General features: G+C 43.1%; 2 protein-coding genes across 3 annotated transcripts in view; both read left to right on the top strand.

Annotated features, from left to right (window-relative positions):
* CTDSP2 (CTD small phosphatase 2) overlaps positions 1–13,881 on the top strand; it is a 57,375-nt gene extending 43,494 nt beyond the window's left edge. The window contains exons 3-8 of one of the 2 annotated variants that reach the window (XM_087710540.1): positions 1,343–1,381; positions 4,386–4,487; positions 6,083–6,139; positions 7,931–8,023; positions 9,050–9,235; positions 10,488–13,881. In XM_087710540.1, coding sequence (XP_087566666.1) covers positions 1,343–1,381; positions 4,386–4,487; positions 6,083–6,139; positions 7,931–8,023; positions 9,050–9,235; positions 10,488–10,613 — 603 coding nt within the window. In that variant the 3' untranslated portion in view covers positions 10,614–13,881. The remainder of the gene's footprint in view (positions 1–1,342; positions 1,382–4,385; positions 4,488–6,082; positions 6,140–7,930; positions 8,024–9,049; positions 9,236–10,487) is intronic. The other variant, XM_087710542.1, reaches the window with a different exon arrangement.
* A 4,054-nt stretch (positions 13,882–17,935) lies between these two features.
* The window catches only part of AVIL (advillin), a 46,087-nt gene continuing 37,894 nt past the window's right edge, over positions 17,936–26,128 (top strand). The window contains exon 1 of the mRNA XM_087710539.1: positions 17,936–18,057. The gene's annotated coding sequence lies outside the window, so the exon portion shown is untranslated. The remainder of the gene's footprint in view (positions 18,058–26,128) is intronic.

Raw genomic sequence — 26,128 nt, 5'->3', positions numbered from 1 at the left:
ATTGCTTTTAGAATTGTTTTGGAAATCATGGCAGTTTTTCCTAACCCAACCGTTTGTCATTGCGTAAGGACTGACATTCCCAGAATTTGCAACTGGAGATGTTGGAAGCTGCAGTCTCAATACATCTAGAAAATGTGTCAAGAGTTTGTTGCAGAAAAATCAAATCCAGAAAGCACACACAGATAACTGATTCAGCTGGATTCATTAACGTCTTTATATACATAAGGATAGATGAATAAATACCAACAGATGGTTCTTCCAAGTAAACACAAGGCAGGAGAGTTTCATTTCAGCAAACAAGCCCAGACAGACTGCTTGTTTACTTCTCAGAGCAGCAGACTGGTTAAGTTTCTGTTTCAATTCTCTGCACAGACTCTGATCTGTTTAAGGTCCCATTGGCTGACTTAGTTGCTATGCCTATTCATTGGCTGACCTTGTTCCCATGTCTCTCCCAATCATGGATATTTTAACAACATGCCCAATTAAGGAAGGCTGTGGTATCTGTACTGGTATCTATGGAGAGTGCTATAATATAGAACGAGGGAATATTTATCTGCTTCTCCGTGGGTTGGGAAGCCACAGCTAATGACAGGAGAGTAGAACAGTGAAAAGTAAACCCATTTTATCCAGAAATGGACTTCATTCTATTTTCCATAGTTGTGTAAGCAGACAGAAAAAGACCTTAAATATTATAGCTTATGGTGTATATATCTTACCCTCCTTTAAAAGTCCACAGTTTCTCTGAGATGTGGATGAATATCCTCTTTAAAAAGAGGATATTAATTTCCACTATTAAAATTTAAAAAAAATTCATTATGCATAGCAAGGATGGGGAACCTTTTTATGGGCAGGAGCTCTTAAAAACCACGTGTCATCTGCTCTTTCCTTCTTTTTTTAATTTGGCCTGTGGTTGACTAAATTAGATATAAACCTAACAGAGATGCAGTGCAGCTATTTTGCTTGTGATTTCTTTATTTTAAAAACATGCCTGTAAGTAAGAGTGCTGCTTGATTTCCTTCTGTTGCCCCAAATGTCTGCAGCATGATCAAAGAAATTAGGACTGCATTAACAGACTTAAAAGTCCCCTTCATGTGTTAATCTAAAACATCCTCTAAGCTTTTCAAGCACCTAGCGCCTGTAATTTTTCAGAGTCCCTCGGCTACCTTTTCTTCATGTGCTATGGCTGTTCTTGGTGAGAAATATGTATAGTAATGTGTGAAGCCAGCCTTTGCAACGCTGTTCCTTGACAGAGGCTTTGCTGAAATCCCCAAAGAATAGTATCACTGTCTCATCTTTCTCATAAACCTACATCTTTGCTCTCCTCTTTTTCCCCCCCTTTTAGTCTGATCTGTTGCAGTGTCTTCAATACCAGTTTTATCAGGTATGTGTTTGTTCTAAAGGCAAGAGAGATCTGTATCTGCTCTTGAGCCAAGTCTTCATTTTCCCTCTGGAAATAAATGGCAGGCGTAGGGAGTTCCCCATTGAGAGAAAATCTCCAGTAAGGGGCAGCAAACTATGAATTGAGCAGCAGTTCAATGGGTCTGCTGGTTTAATATTATCAGTATTTTCAGTGAGACTTAGTTGCAATTAACTTCAGTTTTGATGTGTTAATCCAAATAATGTGTGTGGCAGCAAGGAAGGAAAATAATGCAGTCGATACCCAGCTCTAGCTTCGTGGTAACAACTGTGCCTCTCTGTGTGTACGCACGCTCACACATTTGTATATGTGAACAAAGGAAAATGATCCTGCTCTGACTAAGCAAATTTCTGTTCGTCTCCAGTGAAATTTGGGTGGGGGGAGGTGTGTGTGTCCGCTTGTCTTGCTGTTGAAAGCAAATTTCTGTGAGCAGGAATGTGGCATGGTGTAATTCACACCAACAGCAAATGTGTTAGTGAAACTCTCCTCTGTCAGTTGCTGGTGAGCATTCACAGGACTGACGGCCATTTTCCCATTTGGGATGCAAGAATTTCTTCATTCAGAGTAGAGATTGGACTACAACAAGAGTTTATCCTCAGTAGAAAGTTAAAATTCTCAAGCCATTTCTGTAGCCAGAAATGATAGAATTCAGACATGGGCTTATCAATAGTTTTGTCTAAACGAAGTCACCGAGACATCTGGGGGATATCTCCTGGCAGCGTTTTCCCAACTCAACAACTTGGAGTTTTGCAGAACATATTCTTCAATGCAAACTGCTGCTCCTTCTTTGGTGTGTATACGCACTCCCTTTCTCTGTTTTGTAGAGGTGTCCTCCCACATGCCAGCAACATGGATCAACATGTAAATTGCTCCTGGAAAATGTAGCTGTCTGTCAAATAAATAGAGACAGTTTTCCCTGGAGCTTAAAGAATGTTGTGATGAAGAATGATGTGGCAATAAAGAGAAAAGTTGTTCCCTGTTTGCCTGAAAATTTGCTTTTTGTTAGGAGAAATATTATAGTGAACAGAAATGTGGGACAGTGTTCCCACTGGCTCTGTGTATATTTCTTTCCTAGATTTCTGGCCCAGTCTGGCAGCAAATGGTGTCTCGGGCAGGGGTCATCAAACAGTAATAAGGGTATAATATATTTATTAAGTATAATAAAATACAGTATAAACAGAAAAATACATTTCAATGATAAAAACAAGACAGGTAAAATCTAAATAAAAATACCCAAATAATACTTGCAGCATTTATGGCACAAAAGTAGGCTTATTTTTTTAAAATAAATAAATAAATGTACTCTCTGAACTGTAAATGGCAGTAACTACTTTGAAAAGGGATCTAATGTTTGCTGTAGAAAATTGTAAGATGTCAATATGAATATGCCTCGAATTTGCATAACAGTATGCAAATTCGAGGCATATTCAGCTATTCATAACAGGCTTTGACCAAATTCTGAAATGTACTTGTCTGAAAGAATACATAATGGAAATCACTTTGCATTTAGAAAGTTTTAGAAAAAAGAATTAAAACTTAACTGGACAATGGTACATCCTTCTCCTAAAAATAAAGTCATTGCGGCTTTAATGTGGACATGAGGTGATTATTGGATGGCGAGAGAGACAATAGAAAGACACAGGGAGCCTACAGTGTATAACACTGGAATTATTCTACATTTTAAAAAGCATCTGTATTCATTGTACTCCTGCGTTAAAAATAAGTGTGGATTAAAAATAGATCTGTTAACAGGAAGAAAAGCATTTTTGAGATACAGGTAATCCTTGACTTAAAACCAGAACATTTGTTGTTAAGAAATTTGGTCATTAAGCGAGATATCCCATGACTATGACTTGCAACATTTTCTGTTGGTTTCCCCATTGATTTTGTTTCCAAGAAATCAGCTGCGAAGGTCTCAAATGGTGATCACATGACCCTGGGATGCTATCAGCCATCATAAATGCAAGGCCCTTGCCAGGCGCCTAAATTTTGATCACGGGAACTGAGGACACTACAGCAGTGCAAGGGCCAGTTGTAAATCACTTTTGTCAACACCATCATCATTTCAAACACTAATTGAATGGTCATACGTCAAAGATACTTGTATCTTTATTGTGGAAGTTAAGGATCCCTAGAGGACTAAGTCTTGAGGTGATATGCACATTTTAAATATTAGGCCTAGGGGTTGTTGGTTTTTGGCCATGCTTTTTTTCTCTGCAAACAGACTAACTTTATTGTCACTTCGAATGTACACTATTTGGCATACATTAAAATGAAATTTCATTGCATACAACTCTCAAAGAGTCACCACCTCCAATATACATTACATGAATATGACTAAATCAATAAATACAAAAATTATGCATATACCCACCTATATTATATGACACAGTTTAAACAACACAGTTTAGTTCAGATGTATACATGTACATGGTGAGGAAAACGAATCTTGTGAGTTTACCTGACGAATGGCAAAAGGAAAAAAGCTGTTACAGAATCTGGTAGTCCTGCTAGAAATATTTCGAAACTTTCTCCCAGGGTGGATTAGTTGCTGAAACAAGAACTTTCCAAATGGCAAAATATGGTACTTGTTAATATAACTGAGTGAAGCTTGTTAAATGTGCTTCACAACAGCGTCATTTTTTTGGGGGGGGGTAAGCTGCCCAGAAGCATTTGGGAATGCATGGCATATAATGCAGAGTAGGGCAAAAATGGGATATGATGCATGAGACAGGGCTCGGGTAACATTTTCAAGCAGTTCCTTAAAGCAGCTGCATTTGGTGCAGGCAATTGCACCTCGATGTTAGATTGAAAAGAGTTGCTGACAGTTGCTGTGTTCCTGCACTTTTGCACAGCTGTAAGATAAAGTTCCAAAATTAAACTTGTAGACTTAAAACAGGGTACAATGCATATCACAAAATGTGGTTCTTGCAGCCCGCGGAAGCTAAGCTCACATTTCTTTTTCTAGATTCCTGGAACATGCCTTCTCCCTGAGGTGACTCAACAAGACCAGGGCCGAATATGTGTGGTGATTGACCTGGATGAGACCTTAGTGCACAGTTCCTTCAAGGTGAAACCCTTGAGTAGCTAGCTCCCTGGTTCTGTTTTGTTGCATAATGGATAAACAAGTACAAGGAGACCCGGAGGGCATACTAGATCAGGGGAACGAAGGTCAGGTTTAGAAGAAACATTGATTTAAATTTCCTCCTCCTATTTGATGCCTTTCAGATATATTGGCCGATATGCAGATAGTCTTTGACTTATGATTCTAATGGCGTCTGCTCATCATGCTCATGAGTTGTAATGGTTGCAAAATGGATTGGTCACATGATTGGCCCAAGGTCTAATTCTATGGCCTTTTTTGCAGCAGCCGTTAAGTAAATCTGTTGTTAAGTGAACATTGCATTGTTAAGCAAAATAATGGTTTGCTATGGGCACAATTTTGGCCCAAACGTGTGCCAATTGTCTGCAAAATGACAGTAAAATGTGGTCATGTGATCCCAGGACCCTGCAAACAACTGAGTTCAGCCATGTTACCGAGCACCCAAAGTTTGGCCATGTAACCGCATCAGGGGAGGGGGTGGCTGACCATTGGAGCTTTGAATCCTGTTCATAAGTAGCTCCAAGGTAGATCCTTTGTAACTTCAAATGGTCAGTGAGCAACAATGAAAGACCGGATCGTGGTGGCCTCTGCCAGTAAAAATGGAGCTCAGGAGGGCTGCGCACGGCCCTCCTGGGCTTCATTTTCAGCTGTGACAGCCTCCTGCAACCCTCTTCCAGCAAAAACAGAGCTCAAGGAGGCCTCCGCTTTTGCTGGCAGAAGGCTGCAGGAGGCCATTGCGGCTGAAAACGGAGCCTTAATGAGTGACATCAAGCTGGCCGTGCCCCAAGCCACGCCCACCAAGGTCAAACACAACCCTGATGCGGCTTTCAATGAAATCAGGTTTGACACCCCGACTTATATCACACTAAAAGGAGTAGATGTTCAGCACATCTCTTCATATATGGTCTGCCCATGGAAAGAGTGATGATCTTACCAAAGAAGATCAAAATTTATTCCATCACCACAACTGCATCTCCTCTAAGCCCCAAGTAGTAGGAGCAATTTTACAACTTATGAATTGAGAGCTTCTTAGTTGGAGGCTCTGTGCTTATTCTAGGTCAGTATTTCTTAATCTCAGCAATTTTAGATGCGTGGACTTGCAACACCCAGAATTTCCCCAGCCACCATGCTGACTGTGAAATTCTGCAAGTTTGAAGTCCATGCATCTTAAATTCACTGTGGTTAAGGAACACCGAATTGTATAATAACAAATTTGTGTTGTTGGCTGCCATCAACAAATGGGAAGAATCTGTCAGAAGTTAGAATTAGCATGACTAAATGATGCCTGACCCATCAGGAATTTAGGTCTTTGATCTATATTGCTTCAGGCATTTAAGATACCGGTAGTTATTTTTAAAAAAAGAGAGAGACACAAAATGCAGAATCTTGCAATGGAAATGGAAGCAGAGCCTACTAAACAACGTCATTAAAAAAAATCCTGGAAAGAAGTCAGGAGCTGCCTTTAGACAGAAAATTTGGGGAGGGGGTCCTGCCGGGGGAGGAGGAGAATAATTGAAGGTTTGTTTGCCAAATTAACATGTTCCTTTTAACAAAATTCTCAGCCAATCAACAACGCTGACTTCATTGTGCCGGTTGAGATAGAGGGAACAACTCATGAGGTAAGCTTCTTGCTCTTCACAGTTGGGAGTTTGATGGGCTTGGCGATATTTTGCTTCTGGCACCAAGTGTGCGTTTAGGCCTCTTCTCTTAGCCAAGACCACCTGCAAAAAAGAAGAAGAAGAGGAGGAAGGCCTGCGGTGAAGGCCTCAGCCTGGTTCAAGTAATCCAGGATAGGCTGTTACCAGGCAACACGGCCTATTCTTGATTACTTGTTTCAGGAGGCGGCTTCTTTGCAACATAAGGAATGATGTTCTACCATAGTGACCTCCCTGATTGGATGATGCAACAGCAGGAGCTTCCAGAGAGAAAAAGTCACCAGGCAGAGACTACCAAGGACTATTGAGACTCAATCTACATTTGTTTCGGTTCTCTCTGCTCCCCTAAAATGTCTGAAGTTGTAGCTACATAATCCTGCAGTTGAATCCTGCAGTTGGCTTCTGATAACGTAACTTACTCCTTACCTATCAACAAGAGAAAGGGTTCTTACAATGGACTTGGCAGGTTTCAAAATGGTGGGCTGCAGGAATTTAGGATAGTGTAGTTGGTCCTTCCTGCCTTTTTATCTTTATAGAAAAATCCTGTGAGATACCTTAGATTAAAATATGGTGTCTTCTGTTGAGTGTAACAGCTGAGCAGAGACTAGAACTGAGGTCTCCCTGTCGAAGGCTGATACCTCCACCAGTTCATCATCTGGCTTTCATTGGTGACACTGAGGAGGTACCAGTATGAAGTTCCATCGTAACGATTTGCCCTTCTTCCCTTCCATTCCTATTTTATTTGTTAGATTTATATTCTGCATTTCCTCCAGGATCTTCTCACCTCTGAGATGATCAGACACTGGATATCTAAGGCAATTTTCCAAAACATTGGTATTTTCAAGACGCATTGGAAATGTAATTCCCAGAATTTGAAAAATAAAATAAAATAAAATGATGCAGCCGTTCCAGAAACCTAGGCTGAGATAACTTATTATGTTTGCAAAGCTAGATTTCCAGTTCTGCTAAAGTTTTCCCCTACCCTTCATTCATTTTATTGAGCAAACGCAGATCTCTGTAACTCTGTAACTCGATGCTTGCCAAATAATATGAATAGAGTCTGGAAATGCTGTTATTCTCCTACGTGACTTGCTCCTATGTGTTAAACCCTGAGGGATAAAAGAAGGCCGGGTAATGAAGGGAAGAGTGTGTGGTGGGATAGATTATGAAATGAGAGTTATGGGTTGGATCTCTGACCAGAGAAAAGACAATATCTCCATTTATTGCGGCCTGGAAACCCCCTTTTAGGCTTTTTGCCTGAAACAGAAAAAAAATAAGCTTATGATTTATGGATTTGTTGATTAGACAGAAGAGATTGTAGAAAGAAAAGAGCTATGTGGTAACTTTAAAAGTAAGAGGTAAATTTATAACTGGATTTCTAACTGCTATAAAGAAGTCTGGACATTATTTATTTGTATTTTTTTTCTATTTCTATTTTATTTTACTTCCTTGCATTTTTAGCGTTTTCTTTCATTTCTTCTTTTGTTTTTCTCACTTATATTAGTTTGTATTAGTTTTTATCTTCTTTTAAGAAAATGTTTAATAAAAATTATACAAAAAAGGGTTATGGGTTGGAGAAGCATTCTGTCAACTCGTTTCCACCTTCCACTTCACCCTTAAAATATTTGCCATGCTTTGCATATTTTGGCAACACTGGAATTAAGCCTGACCTTCAACTATTCCAGTTCCAAAGCACACTGCAGATATAAGCAAGTACTTTATGTACCATCTCCTCACCTTTCTGTTAATCTCTAGGTGTATGTGCTGAAGCGGCCATTTGTAGATGAATTCCTGAGGCGAATGGGGGAGCTGTTTGAATGTGTGCTCTTCACTGCCAGCTTAGCTAAGGTGAGTGGGTTCCCAATAGCTTAGCCAGACATGTGGCTGGTCTGCTCTGCTTTCAAAGTTGCCTGGAGCTATAATGGGAAGGAATTTGTCACTTAAATTTTGTGAAATCGGTACGATGTAATTATAGGTTTGCAGGGAGTTTAAATTCTTATTAATAACTGACTACAGAAAGTTCTGCACCTAAGTGAGGTGCAACTCTCCTCACATAGGTGGGGAAAATAGGAGAAAAAGGAGTATTAGCTATGTTCTTGAGTAAGTTATAAAAATTGATATATTAGATAGATAGATAGATAGATAGATAGATAGATAGATAGATAGATAGATAGATAGATGATAGATAGATAGATAGATAGATAGATAGATAGATAGATAGATAGATAGATAGATAGATAGATAGATAGATAGATAGATTTATTGTATTTATTGTTAAAATTTATATGCCACCCAATCCCGAAGGACTCCGGGCGGCTTACAAAAGAAGAAAGAAAAGAAGGAAAGAAAAGGAAAATAAAAAAGGATAGTTTAAAAATTCACAAGCCACGCATTCGTTCTAATCGGGGCTGGACCTTAACAATGAGGTCAACAGCCCCAGGCCTGCCGGAACAGCCAGGTTTTTACAGCTTTCCTGAAGGCCATGAGAGTGGGTAAGGTCTGTATGTCTGGGGGTAGCTGATTCCAAAGGGTCGGAGCAGCCACAGAGAAGGCTCTCCTCCGGGTGTCCGACAGCCGACACTGTCTGGCTGACGGCATCTGAAGGAGGCCCAATCTGTGGGATCTTACTGGCCGGATAGATAGATAGATAGTTATGAAGAGAGAGAGAGAGAGAGAAATAAAAGAAAGAAGGAAAGGAAAGGATAGCCAATACCACAAAATTTCACTTAAAAGAATCAGTGCCAAGTAACAAATTCTGCTTTTATGGGACCTGGTCACAGAGCCATAGTATTCAGATTATCTTGATTGCTGAGTCCTTTCATTGTCATTCTACGCACAAAGCAGTCCCTTTATTTCTTTCTTTCTTCTGGCTAGTATGCTGACCCAGTGACGGACCTTCTGGACAAGTGTGGAGTCTTCCGGACCCGCCTCTTCCGGGAGTCGTGTGTATTCCACCAGGGATGTTACGTGAAGGATCTCAGCCGGTTGGGCCGTGATCTGCGCAAAACCCTGATCCTGGACAATTCTCCAGCTTCCTACATCTTCCATCCAGAGAACGCGGTGAGCTTTTTACTCTCTAACCTTCCATAAATGATGGCTAAGGAGTGAGATTATTGTGAATTAATTTGTAGTTCTGATTTTGATAGATCACTTGGCTTAAAAAAAACATTTTAATCTGGTTTTGGGGAAGAACTTAAAAAAAAAAAAGCACCTTCAAGAGTTGTTCCCTAGCTTCTAAACCCTTGATGTTTCTTGTGACATTTGCATTCTTGAGCCAAAGACAAATGACAGATGGTCTGCTTTGGGAGTGGCATTCCCTCTTTAGTGACAGAAAGGGGAGACGTGTGTCTTCTCAGATCCCTAGCCAGAGATTTATAGGAACAGTATGGAGGCAGATGCTGATCTTTTTTTTTTTCACCTTATCATTGCAAGACTTTCTCATCTTCCTGTAGAGATGGCTGAGAAATTCTCTCAACTCCCTCTTCCGCCTTTCCCAGTTTACTGAATGCTGTCCTACGCACCAAGGTTATAACCAGAAAGAATTCAGCTAATTCCCTCTGGTTGACTGATGTTCCTATAGCCCCTATCTAACTTCTTGCCTTTTAAAGTGGCCTCATCCCAATAACATGCCACTCTGTTTCCCTCTTTAATATTTGAAATATTTTCCCTTTTCTTAAAACCAGCTTCAAGCAGTTCACATATTTCACTCTCCAGTGTAGGAAAACTCCCATCGCTACACTTCTAAGTAGACAGGGATCCCCCCCCCCGCCTTCCCATCTCAAAATACTAGGACCCGAGGCCATCCATCAGAGCTGGATTGCATGGAAAATTAAAACAGAACACACACACCCCACCTATTCACACAATCCATACAGGAAGTAGTGGAACTCATTAACACAATATATGCTAATAGGCACTAACTTGGATAGCCTTTGAAAGGCTGGGCTAAATTCCTGAAAGACAGGTCTCTCAAGGGCAATGGGTCTTAAAAATCTCCACATGGCCTTCCAACAACTTGGGAACAATATGCTCCCAAATGCCCATTACAGGGGAAAAATAGCAGGGAGATTTATATTTCCATCTTTAGCTTACTAGAGCATCTGTTGATCACTGTGAGAAACTAGCCTTGGCCTGATCCAGCAGGGGCCAAAAGGGGTGCAGCCAAGAGTTAAATAATTGCTGTTAACATTTTAATGCTACTCCCCAGATCCTAGTTTTGCCAGGCTTGTTTTACTTTTTCAAAATATAATGCCTTGTTCCCTGTCTGCTTGCTTCCAATTGACTTCTCTTTATCTCTCTGACTGCCCTGTAGGTGCCGGTCCAGTCTTGGTTTGATGATATGACAGACACTGAGCTGCTGAACCTGATTCCTGTGTTTGAGGAGTTGAGTGGAGCAGAAGATGTCTACACCAGCCTCGGCCAACTAAGGGCACCCTAACATTTTCCTAGTGCTGTGGCCGCTGGGGAAAACTACTTTTTTTTTTCACTCTGTGCCTTCAGTATTGGCCAGGAGGGAAAGGGAACAGTGCAATTGCTCCCCATTCACCCTGCCACAAGGCAGATACAAGCACTTTGGAGGCAATAACCTGCCTGGCTGCCTTCTGTGCAATGCCAGAGCAGTTTCCAACCAGGGTATGGCTGGATGCTAGAGCTTCTAGCCTTTCCACCAAGAGCAGGGACATCCAAAATAACCCCACCCCATTCCCAATAGTGCTATGCACTGCGCCCCAACCTTTAGGGGAATCCTCCCTCCCCCCTCCCTTCCCCCCAAGGCAATGCCAAATGTTTTGGATGGATTCTTTAAAAGGTACATCCTCCTCACTTGCTTTTACATATTCTTGGCAGTGCTTCTTACGCAGCCCCCAGGCGAAAATATGTGGAGACTTCTCATCTCTTGGCTGGGAGTCAGGATGGCCGCCTCTACACCCTTCAGATGTTTCTGTTCTTGCCTGATCTTCTGATACAGGATCTTTCTGGGTTGTTTTGAAGTTGCTGCTTTCTTTGCCTGTTTTGTGAAGTTACCTTTGCTTCACAATCTCTGGTTCTGGGCCTCATTGCCCTGCTGGCTTTGAGAAACCCTTCCTCCTGTGTGTGCGTGTGTGTGTTTTAACATTCTGTCTTGTAGTTGTGTTTTGCCTCTGATGAAAGGTGAGACCCCTGGACTGAGAACAAACCTTCCTCCCCCAACACTAGTAGCACATAGCATTAGTGAGGACAAAGCTAGCCAGTCCCACCAATGCCACACTCCCTTATTTGCTCAAAGATAAAGTGTCTCTGCACTCCAGCTTTGATCTGTTTCTTTGGGCCGGGTGGGTGAAGGAAGTGACTTCCATTGCCTTAAACGGCACCCTGTTAGGAGGCTGCCAGGTCAGTAGAGTGCCTCTCCTCAGCCCAGTTCTTCCACTGTCTTTCAGTGTGAATGATTGCCTGGAAGATGGGAGGATTCTGATGTTCGTCCCCTGGTGGTTTTACCTCACTTGAGGACGCTGAAGGCGTAACTTCCCACTCAGGATTCACTCTTAAGTTCCATCATTATAACATGACAGCCCTTCGTCCCCCTTGGATGGTGACAATGAGTTGGGGAATGAATCTTTTAGAAGCTAGGAGACCTTCCATGTGCGCACAAGCCTGCTTCCTATGTCATTTGCCTTAACAACTGCCTTGCTGTCTCTGTGCTGCAGCTGCTTGGCAGCAAGCAACTGTGCCTCTTTTGGTGTGGCCTCTCTAATTCCCGCTCTTCTCCCCCCAATGCATTCTCAAGCTGGCTTCAGCTCCAAGCAACCAAAAGTAGTTGGAGAGAATATTTATATCGCAGAGAGTTGCCCGTGGACGTTGGTCTTTTTCTTCCTAGGGTTAAGGTCCTCTTGTCCTTTCGAACTGTGCCTGACATACTGTGAACATGTGTTTCTCAAGTGCCACTTGGGAGCAAGGGAAACCAAATGGATCAACAGTGCCGGCTTGCTTCCCCCCCCCCCCCCAACTATCAGCAATATATTGCAAGAGAATCTAATCTGTATTTAGTCATTGTAGGGCTGGTAGCAAAGGGGGTGGGAGCAGGGTAGAGTCCATGGGGCTCTTTTTAAAAAATGAAAATGGTGCTGCCTTATTGGTTAAGGGGTGGAGGGCAAGTTGCAGGTCATCTAATCACTTCAGGACCAAAGCATTGATCCCTGCTGTTGGTTGACCAGCCAGCTGTTAGACCGACCAACATGCTACTTGATATTTTCATGCTTGCTTTAAGTGTGCTGATCAGTTTTCAGTGGATTCCTGAGAGAGAGTGTGCATGCTTAGTCAAACTCTAGTCAATTCTTGAAGTGGAATGGGCCCTGTTGCTCCAATTTTCCCCTGGCTTCATTTTTCTGGTCCTGTTTGGTCTCCTTTGCTGAGGGCCTGGATTCCTGTGTTTGGGGGAGGGCAGGAGGGGGGATAGGTTTCCAATTTCAGACACCCAACAAGGAAGTTCTTCCCCTCCCTTGCAGTTCAGCCAGCAGCTGCTTACGCACACAAGCCGGGGAGGAGCCGTTAAACTTTGCAGAGTTAATGAATGTTGGAAAGAACAAAACCTTTTTGTTTTCCCTTCCTATTCTCACAGTTTTGTTCTTGCTTTGTGTCAACCGAAGACCAATTGCCCCCCCCCCCTCTTCCTTCCTTCCTCTCATGCCAGCAGCTGCCCCAGCCCTTTCTTCGAGATGAAACAGGTTTCTAGTCCTTTGTTGGACCAAGGTTAGATGCTGCCCCCTGAAGGGGAAAAAAGAAAAGAAAAAAACCAATTCCCAGTAACCTTAGCCAGTTATGGTCATAGGTGGGGGATGCTGGGGGTTGTAGTCCAATATACTCTTATCTACATTTGCTGCAGAAATCACTTTTTTAAGCCTTAAAAGAGGGTGGGATTCCGAAGAGAAGAAGGCAACCCATTTATTCTCCTCTCTAAATTGCAGTGAACAACATCGCAGTCCAGGCGTGGAGGGATCTGTACGAAACAAGTCTGATCTGAAATGAGGCAGATTTTTGGGGAGCGGGGTATTTGATTTTACCAAGTTGGGAAAAAGAAACGGATTGCTGAGAGTCATGTGGACATGGTGATGAATCCCTTTGGGCAATCCTGCGTGGAGGGAAACAAAACGATGATCATAGGACTTCAGTATCTAGCAGCGCCTGCCATGTTGCCCATAAGCGCCCAAGCCCACTCTTGAGTCAAGATTGTAAATCATGTTTTAGAGCCATAAGGATTCCTGGGTCCAAACTACCATGTTGGGATTGTGCCTTGATTGAACCATGGTTAATGAGGGTAGAACTCCAGCCAAGAGGCGGCCCCAGCACTTTACCAGGGCCATGCCTTTCATGGCTGCCCCATGTACTGACTTACACTAAAGACACATACACACACAAATCTACCCACGCTTGTTATGGTACCTTTTTACATCCAGTCATGTTTGGTGCTCCCATTTCATACAAGAAATGGAAGCTGTTGGCTTTTGAAGGAAAAAAAAGGCCTCCAGCTTTCGCTTCTCCTCTCCCTTCTCATTAAACTGTACAAATTTATCACATGTCCTCGCTGGTTTTTTTTTTGTTTTGTTTTTTAAATGTTTTAATTGAAAAAAAATCCCAAAACTTGAAGCTGGCACTTGTTGCCATTATGAACTCTTTCTATTTTTGGAATCTTTGTATTAACTGCAATTAAAGAAATAAAAAGAGATCAAACTCTGTCTTTTCATTAAGCGTTTGAGTGGGTAGCTCTCCAAGGGGGGAAAAAGCCCTTTTGTTTTGTAGCTGCTTAGGCAAGTCTATAACACTAAATATCCTTTATGGTATTCAGTGGAGAAATGCACAAAACTGCACAAAAAGGCTGGTTCTCAGAGTGACTGCAGCATCAGGCAACGGATGCATGTTTAAAAACCCCAGCATAAAAATTGCTTTTGGGGTTTTTTTTGCCTCCAAAGAATCAATTTGCATAATTCAGCTGCCAATCCTATCTGAAAGCCAAGTATAATTATGTTAAACTGCGTTTCAAAGTCGTCTAATAGTTGTTGATTTATAAATAAAACATAGGCATACTTCTGCATTGCAGCCAGATGATACTGGATGTAGGGTCTGTTTTCCATTTTCCAACCTAGCGTTCTTCAGATACATCAGACAGTCCCAGTTTGCCCAACCTATAGGCCAGCATCTGGATTGGAGAGGGAGAGTAGGAACGTTTTGAGATATGCCTCCTGGCTTATCAATTGTGTGTCAGGGTTTGGGAAGCTTCCTCCCATAACTTCTTATCCTTTGAAGTGGGGAACTTTCAGACAACCTTTATGAACCACGTAAGCATTGATGGACTCTTACCTGGTTTGAACTGGAGCCAAGCAAATAAGCATCACCCTTCAAGACCCGCAATGGTTCTAGAAGTTCAGAAAGAGCCTTTTTCCCCTCCTAATCCAAATTATTTAGTTGAACTTTCTTGGTACCCTCATTGTAGAGAAGAATAGATCCAGATACTGGGAGAAGGGATTTTTGGATTTCTTTTCCCCATCAAAAGGAATTGGGGGGGCGGGATTTAATATGATTGAAGAACTTGTCTGTACAAAGGGCAGTTTTTCAGTTGTGAGGCAGCTGGATGGGGAAAGCAATTTTGAAAAGGGGGGGGGAATACACCTTGTAAGAGTCTAGAAGTGGTAGCTAAGAGGCCTGGAGAACTGCACTTGGCTCACAGGCTAAGGATAGCCTAGCCAGCTTCTCTTAATATCTTGAATAAGCTAGGTGCCGGGAGTGAGGAAAACGCCAGCGGTTGGTTTATTCGTTCAGTTTGAATGCTGTCTGATTGCAGGAGCAACGTTAAAACCCACAAAACATGAAAAATTCTCTCGCGCATGTACAAAAATAATTGCAAAATAAGTGTAATGTGGCAGTCCGAGTAACCAATATAAAACATTACAAACCAGAATCCCATCCACCCTTATCCAAAGTCCTGGGTAAATAACCAGGTTTTCAGGGCCTTCCAGAAAGTCATCGGGAAGAGGGTCATACAGATCTTGGGTGGCAGGAGCCCTATTCTAAAGGGCAAGTCAGCCTTCCTGGTTCCTGGAATGCAACAGACTTGGAATGAGCATCCTACTGGGTCATATTATACAGGCAGAAACCAAAGAAGACCATGGTTTTTCAAATAACCAGACTCTGCCACATAGGGCATTGTAGGCAATAACCAGCACCTTGAGTTGCACCTGGAAACACAGGCAAAAAGTCTAGTTCACAGAGCAGAAAGATGTGGTGTCAACAGCCTGAGGCAATATTATCACTGCTTGTAGCATTGTCTTGTGGATCAGTTGAAGCTTCAGAGTGATTTTCAAAGGCAGCTCCATGTAGAGCATGTTACAATAATTGAGCTGTGAGATGTCACTGGAGGACTGACTGATCCAGGGAAGGATGCAACTGATGCCCAAATGGAGTTGTGCAAACACCCTCTTGGCCACAGCAGCTAGCTGCTCTTCAAGCAGAAGCTGTGAGTATGGGAGAGCCCTCAAGTTGCGCGCCATTCCTGACCAGGGAGCTGTAACCCTATCGAGAAGGCGGAAAATCCTTGTGCCTGGACAGTCCAGACACAGTCCAATCACAGCCCCTCACTCATGGTAGGACTGGTCTGTAGTTGGTTTCTCTCCTCCAATTGATAAACTGCACATGGGATGCTCAACCATCTACATTGGGCACATCAGCCTTGAGCGCCTCTGCAGCAGAGTCTACTACTCCAGTGTGGGGCACATGATCTGCACATGCAAAATAAGTTGATACCACCATCAATGAAGCAGTATGCTTAGGGACAGGTTGTCTCAAACCTACACCAATTGATAAAATATATCCTTTTGCTGGCATTGCCCTACCTAAGACCAGGAGAGAGGTAGCAGCAGATGCCAAGAGAACTAAGCAAGAGAATGATTCTTGACATCCTCTGAATGGACATACTGTATGCTCCTAACCCGCTGACTCACTTCTAGAAACAGCTTTATGTGCAAGAACAAACATTCTTGAGGGTATACAAGAACAAAATCGAATTCAAAGATAGAGAAAGGAGACTATCGAGCAAGGAATAACATTATAGGAGGATATGGCTGAAGGATCTGCGCTCCCTTATACTAAGTGTAAGAGTGCCTAAGTGTAATATGCACAATGGAGGCTCTTAGTAGATAACAACACATGTGAACGTGGAGAGACAGAGAGCCTGGCCCACCTGCTGGTATATCGCTACTACATGAAACGTGCTGATAGTGACATTTTGGGCCAAAAATAAGCCAAGGAGGTGGTTTCATTCCAGCAATTTAAAGTTTGATCTAGACATGGAAGAAGAAGAGGGAGAAGGAGAAGGAGAAAGGGAAAGGGAGGGGGAGGAGGAGGAGGAGGAGGGGGGGAAGAAGAAGAAGAAGAAGAAGAAGAAGAAGAAGAAGAAGAAGAAGAAGAAGAAGAAGAAGAAGAAGAAGAAGAAGAAGAAGAAGAAGAAGAAGAAGAAGAAGAAGAAGAAGAAGAAGAATTTCAATAGCCTCACTTGGCTAACCTGGGATTGAAAGATACAATTCAGAGGTGGGTTGCTCCCGGTTCGGTAATTGGGCCTGGGTTGCTGAACTGGTAGTGACAGCTGGCTGGCCACGCCCCTGAACCATTCCGAACTGGGAGCAACCCATCTCTGAACTGTATCTTTCTATCCAGGCTAGCCAAGTGAGGCTGTTGAAATTCAGTGCTAGTGCCTGGAGCCTTCTTCTTCTTCTTCTTCCTTGTCCCAAGTCAGGACTGGGTAAACTTTCCTCCCACCCTCCCACCCTGCTTGCACAGTCCAGCACCTTCGCCTGCATTTTTTCCTATCTCCCAACCTTTCCTTCCCGTTGTTCTCTCACCCCCTCTCACTCGTCCGTCAGTTTTATAAACACAGGGGTGGTATCTGGGCTGCAAAGTTGAATGCTTTGATTCCTTCTAGGAAATTTATGGCTTTTCCACACCTTAAATCATCCGGAGGTCTATTTTTTGGAGTTTTCCCTACCCCTTCCCTCAGTCAGAGTCCCAAATTTTTTTGCCACTGTTTCAATGGCGTGGCTTGGTGGTAGTGGGGTCATGTGACTGAGTATGCATGAGTAATGTCAAGTTGGCCATGCCCACTCAGTCACATGCCCCCACCTAGCCACGCCCACAAAACCGGAGGTAACATTTTTTAGAACCCACTACTGATAACAGTTGTATATCATCTCCATACTGATGATATGAAAAGGAGTAGCAGAGCCCTGGGGAGTGACCTCTCCCCTCCCAACCCTCACCAACTGGAACCATTTGCAAAGAAAGGAAGACAACCACTACAATTTGATCCCCCCAAATCCCAACCGTTCCCAATCCAGCAGTTTTGTGGATCATGGGCGGCTTCAATAATATAGTCCCATTTCTGGCTATTGGCTGTTCTTGCCCGCAAGATGAGCTGCTCTGCCTCTCTGTCTGCCGTCTTTTGCATTTCATTTCCGATCAAACCACTTTAATGTGGTCTAATGCCATATTCCTCCCCGCTCCCATTTTGTTGCATTATTGATGCAACCCTGCATTTCAGAAAAATCAATGGGAAATTGGGATGGCAGCAATAGAGAGAGGGCTGGCCTAGGAACCCCAATAGCTCCTCCTAGTTCAAGGTTTTCAACAACGACAATAAAAAAAAACACAGATGTTTTCCCTACATGAATCCAAGTCATTGGGCAAGGCCAGCACTGTTTGGACCCGGCAGCTCACAGGCAGGCAGGATGCAAATATAATCAAATCTGTATGAGCTGGCTTGGATCCTCTGGTCAGAAACTGCTCTGAATGGGAAGGGATCATTTTCTTTGCCTGGCAGACTCAGCCCTAGAGAGAAGTGCAAGTTATCTCCAGCAAAATTCTTGGTAAGTGTGGCGTGATTTATGGGGGTGGTCGAAACCGTGCCTGGGAGGAAGATGGGAAAGAGTGGGAGGGGATGGAGACCCTCCATAAGGGATGGGCATCAAGCGATGCTGATGGATTCCCAGAACAGCCCCAGGAGAAAAGTCAGATTGAAGAAAGAAGTGGCAAGGTTTCTGAAAACGCGAGCACTTAACTAGCAGTGTGGTCTTACAGCGTATTTGAGCCCCACCGAAGGTTGCAGCCTTAAGGATGCCCGAAGGGAGCTTATTCAAGGCAATCCACTGAACTGTGCGAACCGAATTAGAATATATTTCTTTAAGCAAATTAAGTCTCTGAGATAGGTGTGGGCTGGTTGCGGCCATTGTATACTCTTAAACGCCCTCTGTTTGTTGGGATGTCATTTCTTACAAGGTTGAAACTGGGATATGAAGTCAGAATCAGAGGCAGAGTTTGGGCTCGGCTAACTTCAGTTCCATGTGGTTGTGTGAACACATGTCTGATATGAATTGAGCTTTAGCACCCGATAAGGGACGTTTTTGTCTACAGCTTCTAAGGTCGGTTAGTGGCTCTTTGAAATTTTCTTGGACAGCTCTATTATATTTATTTATATAATCTATTTATGTGGCTGCCCATCTCATCAATGTGACTTTGAGCAGCTGACAACACCTTAAAACCCCAAAATATTAGCAAAGGATAAAAATCTACCACAGACACCAAGCAAAACAGCAATCGACACAAGCATTCTAATAGGCCATCTAACCTCCCCAGCCCAGGCCACAGAGCACATCCAGGTCTTCAATGGTTTAGAAAAGGCTAGGGTGATCAGAGCCGCTCTGATCTTGGGGGCTTTGGGTGTTTCAGACGGCAGGCCCTGGAATTAAATCTAAATGTACCAAGAGGGATTAGGTATACTCAGTCCAATCAAATGCATTTTTTCTACAAGTTTTACATTATGAAAATTGCAAAATATTGGAACAAAAGCTAGGTGATAGAAAACAAGGAAAAGAGCAGTGACGTGCAGTGAGTTTTATGGCTGGTGAGGCAGCAATTTTTTTAGACTTGTGGACTTCAACTCCCAGAATTCCACAGCCAGGCATGCTCAGTTCTGATTTAAAGCGACAGCATTTGTTTTTCTCCTTTGCTAAATACGTTTCCTTCTTTTTTTTTCTTCTCCCTTCCCCTCCTTCCTCCCTCTCTCCCTCCCTCCCCCCTCTCTCAAACACACACACACACAAAGTTGCACCAGGATTCAGAAAATTTAGGTTTTCCTCCTCAGCCCATGTTAGCAATACCACTAGCAGCATTTTGGCTGGCAGGTGTAAGTAGAAGTGGAAATTCATTCTACTGAAAACATTGCTTTTGCTTATGATTGGATAATTAAAATTTCAGAAGGCCCAAAGGCATAGTATTAGAGAGTTTCATAGTGCATAAACTAAAGAACTGTCTCAATATGCTCCCTCCCCCCTCTCTCAAACACACACACATACACACACACACACACACAAAGTTGCACCAGGAGGATGAAGTTTGAATTCCTCCCCCTCCCTCCGACCCACACGTATCTTTTCCAGCTGTTTCAGAGAGGATTTCAACTCTGCTCTTGCCTGCCATCATGAAAAGAAAAAAAATGTAAATGGAAAAAGGCAAGAACTGAGGTCAGGCTGAGCTAGTTGCTGCCAGAGTCACCATGGATGACTCTGCTTAGTGCTTAACTGTTTTAAAAAGCCTCTAAAAAAGCACCCTCTACAGGAGGAGGCAAGAGAACGACGTGCCTCATCTACGTCAGGAATTTTTCGGCTTTTAACCTTTGCTTAACTCTGCTCGAGTGATCATAAAATGCCAGACTAGATGAGGCACGTCGTTCTCCTGCCGCCTCCTGTAGAGGGCACTTTTTTAGAGTCATCCATGGTGTCTCTGGCAGCAACTAGCTCAGCCTGACCACAGCGCTTGCCTTTTTCCATTTACATTTTTTTTCTCCTCCCCTGACTGCATGTCCCTGGGAAAGAGTATGGGGCAGAAAAAAATGTACTTGAAGAACAAACTTCAATACTTGGTAGAAAGGCTACAACCAAGCCTGCTAAACCTTCTGTTCAAGGCAAAACAATGAGTTCCGACTTTTGCTTTTAAAAAGCAAATGGAAGATATGAAGAAACCAAATTAATCAATGTGATTACAATGAATGCCAAGCCCATTCTCAGGCACTTGTTTTGATAGCAGAAAGCTTTTTGAATTTGACTGACCACAATGATTCTGCTTTTTGTTACTTTAGAGCTGACAAAGCTCCTTCCAGGATATTGAAAGCTGTAGTACGTCAAAAATATGCACCGATGGCTTCAGACTGTATACCAGTTTGATGATCGTATCTTCATCTCCCAAGGCTGCTCATTCTCCCTTGGGCATCCTTAACTTTTGCTGTACCAGCATCTGAATAGCAATTCCCCAGAGGACTATAAAAGAACTAAATTAGGCAATACTGTTCCATTTGCACAATTTTACACCACCTTCTTCTTTTTTCCCCAATTTTAATCAACCCATGTTAATTGAAGGTTATGGAAGAAGAAGCTTATATTGTATATCAAAATATTGACAGTCCAACAATAGTTGATACAGTTTGACATTGGTTCCCCAGAATTTTCCAAGGGTTCTAAACCACACTTGGAATGCATGGATTGTTCCTAGAATATTCTATGTCAAAAGGAGGTATTCCGCCACTGAGCAATGCCCATTCCATCTCCAGCATTCTCTATATCTTTCTAGTGTTGCCTCAAAGGACTTACTTCTTTTTTTTCAGAGCACTCCTTCCTTGCAGCTTCAATACCACTATCCGTTTTCAGCCACCCAGCAGGCTAGCTGTCCCATTTGTATCATGCTAAGTCAGTCCCCAGGGTGATTACTTGTGAGGTGGAAGTGCATGAGTGACATCACCAATCCTTCAGAAAGTATTGTGCTGAGGATTCCTTCCTCCAGAGAAATGCAAATGAGGCATTAATGCAAGCAGTAAACTGCTTCAGAGAGCTATCTACATCAGGCCCAGAGGAGGTTGCTCACGGTTCGGCCCAGTTCGGCCAAACCGGTAGTGGTATTTTGGCCTGGGTCGCAGAACCGGCAGTGACCCAGGCTGGCCACGCCCCCAAACCAGTTCCCTGGTCACCGCTGCCATTGCCGGCATGTTGAACTGCACACGCGCGAAGAGAACCAGTAGTAAAACCGGGAGCAACCCGCCTCTCATCAGGCCCTATGAAATGCCTGTTTTCGATGGGGTTGGCTGTGTAGGGGATGTTTTATTGAACTTATTTTTTGTTTATTTTGAAATATTACTTGTGGGTCATAGGAGAACGGCATGGAAAAGCCTGATTAGAATTGGTTGCACAACACAGGACAGAGGTTCTTGGTACCCTCTGAGCTTGTTTTCTTCTAGACATTTCATTCCCCAAACTTGGTAACATCATCAGTGCTCCAAAGATGTAACTTAGTTTGGGTAATGAAACGTCTGCAAGAAAACCACCAAGCTCAGAAAGCATCAAGGGACCTCACAGTTCAGTTCTGAGTTACACATAATATATTCTAGAGATCCATATGTTACATTTTGTGAAGATACACATTGTATAAAAATAGAGAACTGTCCATCCCCCACCCACCCAAGATAGGAAGTTACACAGGTAGTTTAGCACTGATGATGTTACCTAGCTTGGTTAGTGAAACATCTGAAAGAAAACAACCAAGCTCAGAGCGCACCAAGGACCTTCACTTCAACGCTGAGCTACAAATATTCTCCTCTATCAATAACACAGAATAGGAGGGGGCAACCTATGTCCCTCCCTGCTGAACCACAGTTCCCGGCAGTGGTGGGATCCTCCCAGTTTTAACAACTGGTTTGGTGATAGCATGATGATTTGCCTGCACCTGACCTGTGCTGTGCAAGCACGCGCAGTTTGAAGAAATCTTCACTTCCGAGTATCTTTGGAGGAGTAACACAGCTGATTCACGTGGCAATCTGCTCTGCCACGCAAATCAGCTGAGAAGATAAAGGTAGGAAAATAGCATGGGCAAGCGGACGGGCCAATCTGATCGTCGGGGTGAACCGGTTTGCTCCCAGCTGATCATTGGAGCTACCGGTTCGCCCAAACCGATCCAAACCAGTAGAATTCCACCCCTGGTTCCCGGCATTCCTCACCACTGGTTATACTAGTTGAGGATGTTGCAAGCCATAGTTCTGGAGAATGACGCATACAATCAGAGCAGTAAATCATCATAACACATACAATTGGAGAATGACGCATACAATCAGAGCAGTAAATCATCATAACAAAGTAGATGAATAGATAAAACCAATAACTAAGACAAGCCACATATGGTATGTCAGAGCAAGTGAAACAAAAGGAATATCTGGCACCTTGGGGGGGGGGAATCAGCATCAGTTCAAGTCATACCTTTGAGAGAGAGTTAATTCCACAAGCAGCGCACTGACAAAAGGAAGGATCACTTTCTCCCTTAAGCATTTAAGTAGCTTGTAGTATTGTAACAGATTAGTACAAAGCAGATTACCTTTGCCTGGAGAAAATATCTAAAGCTATTAAGGACATAGTACATAAACACCTTTGGCATTACAAAAAAAACCCCCTACCCTTCTGGAAATTCTATGAATATTTTGAGACAATAGGTTATTCTACATGGAATGCACATTACCAGAACACCAGATTCCTTTGCTGGATGCCACTGGGCACCGCTCTCAGCACATCCTACAGAGCCCCCACTTGTGTTATTGCTGTTAACAGAGAGCAGGAACAACTGATGCAAGTCCAGGATTGAGTTACTATATGACTCTGTCATTTATAGAATCTAAAATTTGGCCTGTGTAAGTGAAATGCTTTTCAGACAGAATTCAGTAACTGGTGCTGGGAAACTTCATTGCTTCCAATGTTATCCCAACTATCAATGATTCCGGAGAAAACTCTTGAGCAGTCTAGAACTTGATAACAGGACAGGAACTTAGCTGGATTGCCAGTGACTTGTTCTTCCAAATTCTAGAGACACCCAGTTGAATTTCCGCAAAGATCTATGAGCACTGTTTATGGTGACATGGAGGGGATGGGACTGGTGGGATCTGGATAATTTTGCAGAGTTTGACAGAGCTCAGAATTAGCTAATGTGCTAAATATTGTGTGTAGATTGAGAGAAGGAGGCGGGAGGCCTTTCTCTGCTATGACTTTTAAACTGAATGTCCTGAATGATGATTCTTCTGAAGGATGTATTTAAGGAAATGTTAGGTATGAATAGAAAACTCAATTGATTTTGCAGGACTGACCCACAAACAGGAAGGAGAGTGCAGAGTCCTTCCTGAATGTCTTTCCTGAAAAACCTCTTATGGGCGGTGCTCACTCATTCTGATGCCGTTGTTTCTACAAAAGTTTCTCTTCGGGAGGAAGTTTGCTCTTCACTTTGCTCCATAAGGGAGTTGTTTAAGAAAAGACAATAGCTTTCCCTCTAATCTTTGCATAGGAGACTCTCTGCTTCCAGAGTGTGAAAGGCCTCGCCAGATCTCTCAAGCCTGAGCCTTAGCCAAGAGAGGAAAGGCTGGACAATTCTTTCCAGAGTCAAGGCCAAGGCCCTGCTTTTTTCTCTGAAACTCCAGCTGGTCCAGACTAATCAATTTCATCCCTAGGGTATGTCTATAGAGATTCTCAACTTGACTTTCTTGAGTCCCCCCCCCTCTTTGACAATGTTTCATTTGTCATCCAAGTTCAGAACTGAAGAAGTTTCTTGGATGAGAAGCTAATTGTTTTCAAATAAAAACAACAACAACCTCAAGAAAGTCCAGTTGCCTTTTGGAAAAGCACCTGTGGGACATCCCTAGGGAATGTCTTCAAGACCTGAACAGGAGTCTGCCTCTTGCTGGACTCCTGTTAATCCCCACCACCTGGCTTCAATGAACTGGAGAGAAGCCAGAAGTAGGCAAGATGCCTTTATGGCTTTGCCTGTTCCAAGGCAGCCAGTGGAGTCCACTTCAATCTCCCAAAATGCTTCACTTGGCTTTGGTGTGTCTCCCTCCAGACTACATTCAGGAGAAAAGTTGTGCTCTACCAATTCCAAGAATAGAGATTTGTACTGTAAATATTTGCACCACTTCCAGTGCTCTGCATGGATGACTAGAAAGATCCAGTTATAACAATAATCAAAAGGGGGGGGGTAGAGTATGTGTGTGTTAGAAAGAATTGGCAGTGGTGCACTTGCTGCAATGTTAATTCCTCCATCCCAGAAACTAATACTGTCTATTTTATCCCAGGGGAAGGACAGGGGTAGAGGTGCTTAAAGGCACCCTGTAAGTGCTCCATAAAACATCTTAGCAATGGCAGCTAGAATTGTATTTGCACAAAATTGGAAAGCAGACAAAATCCCATCAGAAGGAGAGATAATAAAGAAGACATTAGATTGTGCAGAAATGAATAGGTTGACATTGAGAATAAAGGACAAAGAGGAATCAGTGTACTACAGGACATGGAGGCGATTTTATGATTGGCTTGAAAAAAGATACAAATAGAAAGAGAAAGGAACCAAGCGTAAAACAAACTCAACTCAGGTGACACATTATTAAATCAGGGGGAGGGGAAATAAGAAAGTATGAAAATGTAAATATACAGGTGGAAAAATGATATGAATTGCTAAATGTTAAATAGCAATTATAAGAATGTATATTTAAGAATGAATTTGAAAGGAAAAATAAAAAACTTTTTTCAAAAAAAAAAAAACCATCTTAGCAATGCTTCTACATATCCAGGGGAAACCAGAGCTTTGGAATTCTATTCAGATCAACTCCAGTAAAAGAATAATATCAGAAAAGATACTTCATCCGAATCTATACACGGCCCACCTTTCCTTAAGCTCATAGAGACCGAGAGACATCCCGTGGTAGGTTCATACCTGTTCGGACCGGTTTGGCAAAACAGGTAGTAGTTTGGCAGCCTGGGTTGCTGGAACCAGCAGCGACCCAGACCTTCCACGTCTCAGAATTGATTCTCCCGGCGGCACCATAAATGCTGCCATCTTGTTTTTTGCTTCTGCGCATGGATAGAGCAATTTTTAATGCATTTATAGTCAAATGAGCACGCACACAGAGAGCTCACCTGGCGCACTCGCTTCAATTGCATGTGCGCAAAATTGCGCGTGCACCGAATTGGCAGTAATGCCAGCAGCAACCCACCCCTGGAGATGTCAATATGGTGTCCTTGGTACTCTCTGAGTTTGATGGGGGAGGGGGTTGTAGATGTTTAATTACCAAACTAGGTAAACTCATCAGAGCTCCAATGATTTTACTTAGTTTGGTAATGGAACGTCTGCAAGAAAACTATCAAAATTAGAGAGTATCAAGGACCCCTCATTTCAACCCTCACTTCTCAATATTATCTTCTGGAGGTCCATATGTTTCATTATGGGAAGATATACGATATGTAAGGGACACGGTGGCTCAGTGGCTAAGATGCTGAGCTTGTTGATCAAAAAGGTCGGCAGTTCGGCGGTTCGAATCCCTAGCACCACATAACAGAGTGAGCTCCCATTACTTGTCCCAACTTCTGCCAACCTAGCAGTATGAAAGCATGTAAAAATGCAAGTAGAAAAATAGGGACCACGTTTGGTGGGAAGGTAACAGCGTTCCGTGCACCTTCGGTATTTAGTCAGTCGGTGTTAGTGGGGGGGCAGAGGTCGTCCCCTAGGCCCCTAAATTTTGGGGTGCCTCAGGGTTCGGTCTTATCCCCCCTACTATTCAACATCTACATGAAACCGCTGGGAGAGATCATCCGCAGGCACGGGATTAGATACCATCAATATGCGGACGATACTCAATTGTATCTGTCCGCCCCGTGCCAACTCAATGAAGCGGTAGACGTGATGAGCCGGGGTCTTGAGGCCGTTATGGACTGGATGAGGGTTAACAAGCTTGTGCTCAACCCGGAAAAGACCGAGTGGCTGTTGTGTTTTCCTCCCAAAGATTTGACTAGTATTCCACCACTCAGGCTGGGGGGTCAAATTTTATACCCCTCAGAGAGGGTTCGCAACTTGGGAGTCCTCCTGGATCCA

This window comes from Thamnophis sirtalis, unplaced genomic scaffold (assembly GCF_051295495.1).
Source record: "Thamnophis sirtalis isolate CommonGarterSnake01/CBP01778 unplaced genomic scaffold, rThaSir2_p1.2 scaffold_3, whole genome shotgun sequence".
Lineage (NCBI taxonomy): Eukaryota > Metazoa > Chordata > Lepidosauria > Squamata > Natricidae > Thamnophis > Thamnophis sirtalis.
This window is presented reverse-complemented; position numbering and strand designations above follow the sequence as displayed.